This window comes from Engraulis encrasicolus, chromosome 8, assembly GCF_034702125.1.
Source record: "Engraulis encrasicolus isolate BLACKSEA-1 chromosome 8, IST_EnEncr_1.0, whole genome shotgun sequence".
Taxonomy (NCBI): domain Eukaryota; kingdom Metazoa; phylum Chordata; class Actinopteri; order Clupeiformes; family Engraulidae; genus Engraulis; species Engraulis encrasicolus.
The window spans coordinates 33741678-33749177 of record NC_085864.1 but is presented as its reverse complement, the minus strand read 5'-3'; the positions used below and the strand labels follow the sequence as shown (position 1 = coordinate 33749177).

At 44.5% G+C, this 7500-nt stretch overlaps 1 protein-coding gene across 1 annotated transcript in view; it reads left to right on the top strand.

Moving 5' to 3' along the window:
* smtla (somatolactin alpha) overlaps positions 1 to 7500 on the top strand; it is a 37546-nt gene that overhangs the window by 20800 nt on the left and 9246 nt on the right. The window contains 3 exon segments of the mRNA XM_063204589.1: positions 1 to 460; positions 463 to 1694; positions 1696 to 1928. The exon segment at positions 1 to 460 is cut by the window's left edge and continues 10 nt beyond it. Coding sequence (XP_063060659.1) covers positions 1 to 460; positions 463 to 1694; positions 1696 to 1928 — 1925 coding nt within the window.

Genomic DNA, 7500 nt, shown 5'->3' with positions numbered 1-7500 from the left:
TACGGATTTGCTCAGCTCCACACTGACCTCTTGCCTCGACAACCTGTGCCCACTAGTCACTAAACCTGCAAGACCTTCACAACCGCGACCATGGCTGACAGAGACCATCCGGGCTCTACGTACCACCCTCAGAGCGGTGAAAAGGAAATGGCGCAAAACCCGTAACCCATCTGACCTCGAAAAACATAGATCTCTACTAGCCTCCTTCTCCACCTCTGTAACAGCTGCCAAGACGACCTACTACAACGACAAGATCAGCAACACTACAGACCCACGTAAGCTGTTTTCTACATTCAAGTCACTGCTCAACCCTCCCCCCCCTCCTGCGCCCACAGACCTGAACCCAGACAACTTTGCCACCTTCTTCACGGAAAAGAAGGCAAATATTAGCAAGCAATTCTGTGAGCCGCCCACCCGCTCAGAAGACACCCCCCTGGAAAACACGCTGCAAAACTTCATTAATTCACTCTGCTCTCCGAAGAAGACGTTTCCAAACTCATCACAAGAAGCCGTCCCACTACATGCCTACTAGACCCAGTGCCCACGAACCTTCTTCAAGACATTGCCCAAACAGTGGTCCCAGCAATCACATCCATCATGAACTCCTCACTCTCCTCGTGCACTGTCCCCTCCGCCTTCAAACAAGCAAGGGTGACACCACTACTGAAGAAGCCTACACTGAACCCTGCTCATGTCGAAAACTACAGACTTGTCTCACTGCTTCCCTTCCTATCCAAGACGCTAGAAAGGGCAGTTGCAAAGCAGGTCACCAACTTCCTAAACCAGAACGGATTACTGGACCCAAAACAATCTGGTTTCAGAAGTGGACATTCAACTGAAACTGTGTTACTCTCAGTGACTGAAGCACTAAGGACTGCAAGAACGGAAGGACTATCCTCGGTCCTCATCCTACTAGACCTGTCTGCAGCCTTTGACACAGTCAACCACAAGATCCTCATGAGGATACTCACAGCCATGGGAATTACAGGCGTTGTCCACTCATGGTTCAACTCCTACATCTCTGGACGCACCTTCAATGTGTCATGGCAAGGGAAACTGTCTACGACTCACACCCTCTCCACAGTTGTACCCCAAGGATCAGTGCTGGGACCCCTTCTGTTTGCAATATACACCTCCTCCCTGGGATGTGTCATTCAAACACATGGGTTCTCCTACCACTGCCATGCTGATGACTCCCAGATGTACCTGTCGTTCCGTCCAGAGGACACCACGGTTTCGGAACGCATCTCTGCCTGCCTCACCGATTTGTCAACATGGATGAAGGACCACCACCTACAGCTGAACCTGGCCAAGACAGAGCTCCTGTTGATCCCAGCTAAAGAGTCGCTCAGTCACAACATCAACCTCAAGATTGGCTCCACCATCGTGACCCCAAACAGAGTCGCCAAAAACCTTGGCGTCATGATTGATGATGAGCTGTCATGCTCCAACAACATCAACTCAGTCACCCGGACGTGTCGATTCCAGATGTCCAACGTACGGAATATCAGACCTGTGCTGACACAATATTCTACACAACAACTGGTCCAGGCCACGGTCTTGTCCCACGTTGACTACTGCAACTCACTCATGACAGGTCTACCTGCTTGTGCGCTAAAACCTCTGCAGATGATCCAGAATGCGGCGGCACGGTTGGTATTCAATCAACCCAAAAGGACCCATGTTACTCCTCTTTATTGAGTTGCACTGGTTACCGATCGCCGCCCGGATCAAGCACAAGGCATTGACCCTTGCCTACAAAACCATCACAGGAACAGCCCCAGCTTATCTGAAGGACCTACTAACGCCCTATGTTACTGGAAGAGAACTGCGCTCATCCAGCACAAGCCGTCTGGCTCTGCCATCCAGTCGCTCTAGGTACTCCCAGTCAAGATTGTTCTCCGTTGTGGTACCCAAGTGGTGGAACGGTCTCACAGAGGCAGCAAGACCAATCACATATCTTGCAGCCTTCAAGAAACAACTAAAGACCTTCCTCTTTCGAGAGAATCTACTAGACTAATGCTTGAGCTGGCCTTGCCCCAGGGCAGACTCCTGACACGATGTTTAGTTTAGTTTAGTTTGTGTGTGTGAGTTTGTGTGTGTGTGTACTCGTTATTTACTCTGTATAAAAAAAACATAATAAAAAAATAACCCCTCTTTGCAACTGCACTTGCTGTTCTGTATATCTCCTGTGCACTTTGTATTTGCTTGTGATGTTGACTTAATTATGTCCTCTTTTGAAAGTCGCTTTGGTTATAAAGTGTCTGCCAAATGCAATGTAATGTAATGTAAAGATTATTACCGTTGTGACCTTTTTAATCAATGTTTACTCCAAATATTCAAGACGCATGTTTACTCTATTGTCCAATGTCCAACATTTATGTATAGAGCAATATATGTATACACCGCATTCCACATTATTACGCAAATGACATTTTTCGCGGTTTCCCCAAATAATCAATACAAATGACAGTCATCATAATTTTCAAGTCATCAGTCATTAGAGTACAATTAATACGTTTTTGAATGAACCTTCCAATGATATCTGTATTTTTTTAAATAATAAAAAACTTAAAATGCTCTGTTCCACATTATTAAGCAAAATAGTTTTGTAGTGTTGTAATCCAAATTTCCAATTTACATCAAAACAGTTGGAATTTGGTACCTTCTAAATTACATTTCAATGTTCAATACTTGGTGATAAGCTCTTTGTCTTAGTAACTGGAATGCTGCGTTTAACATTGAAGTCAAAGGCAGGGCATTGCATGGGAGTTATGGAAGCCCAGATATCCTTGATGCTTTGCTCTCAACTGTTTTTGCTTGTTTGGTCTGGTGACCCACACTTCACTCTTCAATATACCCGTAGATTTCTATGCCACCTGTAGGTGGTATCGACATTCTAACTCACCAGACATAAAACCCCATTGAAAACGAATGGGATGTTATGTCTGGTGAGTTAGAACGTCATCACCTTCAAAGCACCTAAACGTGGCAGGGAAATCTACGGGTATATTGAAGAGTGAAGTGTGGGTCACCAGACCAAACAAACAAAAACAGCTGAGAGCAAAGCATCAAGGATATCTGGGCTTCCATAATTCCCATGCAATGCCCTGTCATTGACTTCAATGTTAAATGCAGCATTCCAGTTACAGCTTATAACCAAGTTTTGAACATTGAAATGTAATTTAAAAGGTACCAAATGCCAACTGTTTTGATTTAAATGGGAAAAAGAAAGACATTTGGATTGGACAACACTACAAAACTGTTTTGCGTAATAATTTGGAACAGAGCATTTTGGGCATTTTAAGTTTTTTATTATTTTAAAAAATACCGTTATCATTGGGAGGTTCATTCAAAAACGCTTTAATTGTACTCTAATGACTGATGACTTGAAAATTATGACGACTGTCATTTACGTATATTGATTATTGGGGAAACAGCAAAAAATGTCATTTGCGTTATAATGTGGAATGCGCTGTAGTGTGTCTGAGTGTGAGTGCAGATGAGTGCAGAGCTTTGAACATGGAAAGAAATCGAACAAATAGAAACGGAGCAACTGAGCTTTTTCTTGAACTGAAATACATTCAATTCATACACAAGGGGCAAAGTGCAAAATATAGGCTATTCTTATATGCCATACCATAGAATAAGCTGGCTGCCAAATTTGCTAGTTACACCAAAATTATAACCAGCTACAGCCACAGTTTCACCGTCATTTGACAGGTTTCGCAGGTGCCAGTGTCAAGCCCTGGTGTGTACGTGCCTACCTTCATGGGTGTGGGTGCGTGTCTGTCTGTATGAATGTCCGTGTGTGCATATGTGCATACAGATATGCATGCGTTCAAAACCCACCGCGGTGAGCAAGAGGTCATTTGGAGCAGAAACTGGATCCCGTCTGTGACGTTAAACCACAAGTGGAGTGGATTAATGTTTCAATCTTTTGCGTGTGTGCATGGCTAGACTGGCCATCTGGCATAGTGGGCATTTCCCGGTAGGCCCTGCACCCTCGTGGGCCCCTATAGAAATGTAAAAAGAAAACAATTTTTTTGACATTTCTGAAAATAGGGGCCCACGAGGGTGCAGGACCCACTGGTGATTCAGTTCTGCGTCGCTAATTATGAGGGGGCCCTTTTAAGGCCCTATTTCTCCTCCAGTCCAGCCCTGCATGTGTGTGTGTGTGTGTGTGCAGGTGAAGAGGGCTCCAGGTGTCTTGAAGGAGAGGTGTGAATAGGCAACACTTTGCTAACGCCCCACCTACCCACGTAGGTGTCAGTCACACCTCATCTCCTCTTTCCTGATTTGTCTCCTCCTCCTCCCCCTCCCCCTCTCTGCTCCTCTTTTTTGTCCTCCACCCCCTCCTGTGCTCCTTCTCATTTTTCAAGATTTGTCATTATCCTGCCCAGGTGATCTCTGCTGTCTGTGACCAGCTTTTGACCCCAGTGACACGTCTCACATTTCTACACACGCACGCACACGCACACACAGAGAGAGAGAGAGAGAGAGAGAGAGAGAGAGAGAGAGAGAGAGTGAGCTGTTATACGTTGGGAGGATTTTATCTATTTTGTTGAAATATATATATTTTTTAAGAGAAAGTTTTAACAAAGTCTACACAACATCACAGTAGCTATTTTACACATTTGCCAATAGAACTGGTTATACTTACCAAATTCACATCTTACAATAGAAAACAATTTTCTCTTTCTGATAAGATTGGGATGGGATTTTTGGCTCTTCGACGGGATCCGGATCATAGTGACTCGTTCCTTTCAAAGAGCCGTTCAAAAAACTGGCTCTTTTGGCTCTTTTTTAAATTATTTATTCTGTGTTTGATGTAATATTTTGACTCCACTTCTAGGTAATTTTGTCCAAACAACAACTGGTTATCATCCTGCTTCTAAAGACCGTTTCTGCCACCCTTTAAGGCAGACAATTAAATTACTCACATCAAGGTCATGTCCTTAAAATGAATGAAAAATGAACGAAAAAGCGGTAGAGTGGCTCCCCCAGTTGTGATCCGGTTCAGTTGTGATCGTTCACTTCTGGGAGCCGTTCAAAAGAATCACCTCATTCGTGAATGCCACAACACTACTTTCTGATCGTTTGTGTGTTGTGCTTGCACCACTTTGGTGTTGTGTGGTGAGTGACACATGCATTTTAAAATGAGAAGAAACCCATAAACCCCTCCGTGGGCTAACCCCAACTCTACGCCAACTCAACTCTAGCGGCGGAAGGATGTGCATCTTTCAAAACAAAGTGGGCCTTGTGCTGGAATCGACAGAGAGAGAGCCCCATCACTTTTTAATGCTCAAATTGGATTACGTGCGTAATATTGTGTGTTTTTTAGAGAGGGGAAGCAAAAAAATATGTAGGACACACAGTAATCAGGGAGAAAATTGCAATATGAAGGATTTAATGAAGTCCTCCGCCCACCTTCTATGGCTTTATTTCAATATCCCTGCCACGGATTTTGTGTGTGTGTGTGTGTGTGTGTGCGTGTGTGTGTGTGTGTGTGTGTGTGTGTGTGTGTGTGTGTGTGTGTGTGTGTGTGTGTGTGTGTGTGTGTGTGTGTGTGTGTGTGTGTGTGTGTGTGTGCGGGTGTGTGTGTGTGTGTGTGTGTGTGTGTGTGTGTGTGTGTGTGTGTGTGTGTGTGTGTGTAGTGTGCATGCGTGCGTGCGTGTGTGTGTGTGTTTATATGAAAGATTCCTTCCTTGGGCTGGAAGCATATCTAGCTCATGGCAACGAGATAGACAGAGAGAGCCATCAAGATAGGCGGCTTTGAATACTTGGAGACAGATTACCTCATTAGAGACACTACAGCAGAGAAGGAAAAAAAGGAAACCATGGCACCGGTATTGCTGTGGCCCTGCCAAGCCCAGCCCAGAGAGAGAGAGAGAGAGAGAGAGAGAGAGAGAGAGAGAGAGAGAGAGAGAGAGAGAGAGAGAGAGAGAGAGAATTTGGAGACTTGGAGCTTCCAGAGTGAATAGGTGTCTCGTTTGATGTGGAATTGGCAGTGGTTGGTGGTGACCGAATTGGATGAAATTAGCTGATGTTAATTTGTGGGCTGCCTAAGTTTTGCATTTTACCCCGCATAATCACTATCTCCCATGTGTGTGTGTCAGAAAAAAACTGCACTGCAGAACAACAATAAGCACTGACGATTCCAACAGCTCATTTCCATCTCCTCGTTTAGTCATCCAGCGCAAATAAGAACTCCTCTCCACAGAAAGAGAAGACTATGGCTATAGAGATGACTTCGGTTTGCAGCAATATTGCTTTAGGCCATACTGTGTATGCCTCTTTTCCACTGCTGTTTTTCTGGTACCTACAGCTCGACACAGCTCGACTCGACCGGCACTTTTTGCTTTTCAAATAGGCACGACACAGCTCAATCGTAAAGCAAAAAGTGGCAGCCGAGTCTCGCTGTTTCGAGCCTGTAGGCCTACCAGAAAAGTGGCAGTGGAAAAGAGGCAATAGAGTACCCAACATCTGTCCTTTGAAAATATGTTTAATGTTTTTTGTGCCTTTGATTGATAGGACAGTAGATAAAAGACACAACGCTGTTGGGAGTGAAAATGGGGAAGGGTTTGAAAATGACCCAAGCCGGATTCAAACCTGGGTCCCCATGGGCATACCAGCCCATTCATGATACGGTGCATTATGGAGATGTGCCGCCATACCGCCATTCCGACAGTATTTGATTGTCATTCCGAGCCATTTGAACATTGTTGCAAGTACTTAAAGGTGCGTGAACAACGTTCTAACTCAATTGACATTTGCAACAATGTTGCTACATGAGTCGAAGTGGAGAGAGAGACAGCGCAATTACAGGATTAGTGTATAATTTAGTGTCTAATTTCGTCACATTCCTAATGCCCTTACAGGTAGGGCAGGGGTCCCCAAACTTTTTTCTCTGGGGGCCACATTATCGTTCCTGACTGTGATCAGGGGCCGGGATCAATCATGAATACCATGGGTATTTCTTTTAATTTTCAATAACCATGTAAAAAATAGAAAGGAAAGGTAGACTAAGAAACATATGGTGATTGACAGTTTAGGAGAAGCATGTTAATGAAAATTAAACTGTAGGAGGGCCTGTTGGTAAACAAAATAAAATACTTAAAAAATATATTTTATCTTTTTTTTCTGTGAGGATTACTTCTTTGGGCCAGTTCAAATGTTGAGATGCAGAGAGGTGGAGGGCCGGTCAAAGGGGCCTGGCGGGCCGCATCCGGCCCCCGGGCCTTAGTTTTGGGGACTCCTGAGGTAGGGTCTGAAAACAGGTTCCTGCAATAAAATGTCAATGTCAGAATGGCGGTATGTCTGAATGGCGGTATGTCTGAATGGCGGTATATAACCAAGTTCCTTCATTATGGTTCATTTGGTGTGCCCCAATATTGGACCTGCTGCATAAACTACTCGGTGCTTCTGCTACCACTAAAATGACCCACAAAGATACACTTAAGTCTCTTTTCCACTGCCGGTTTTTTAGTAGGCCTACAG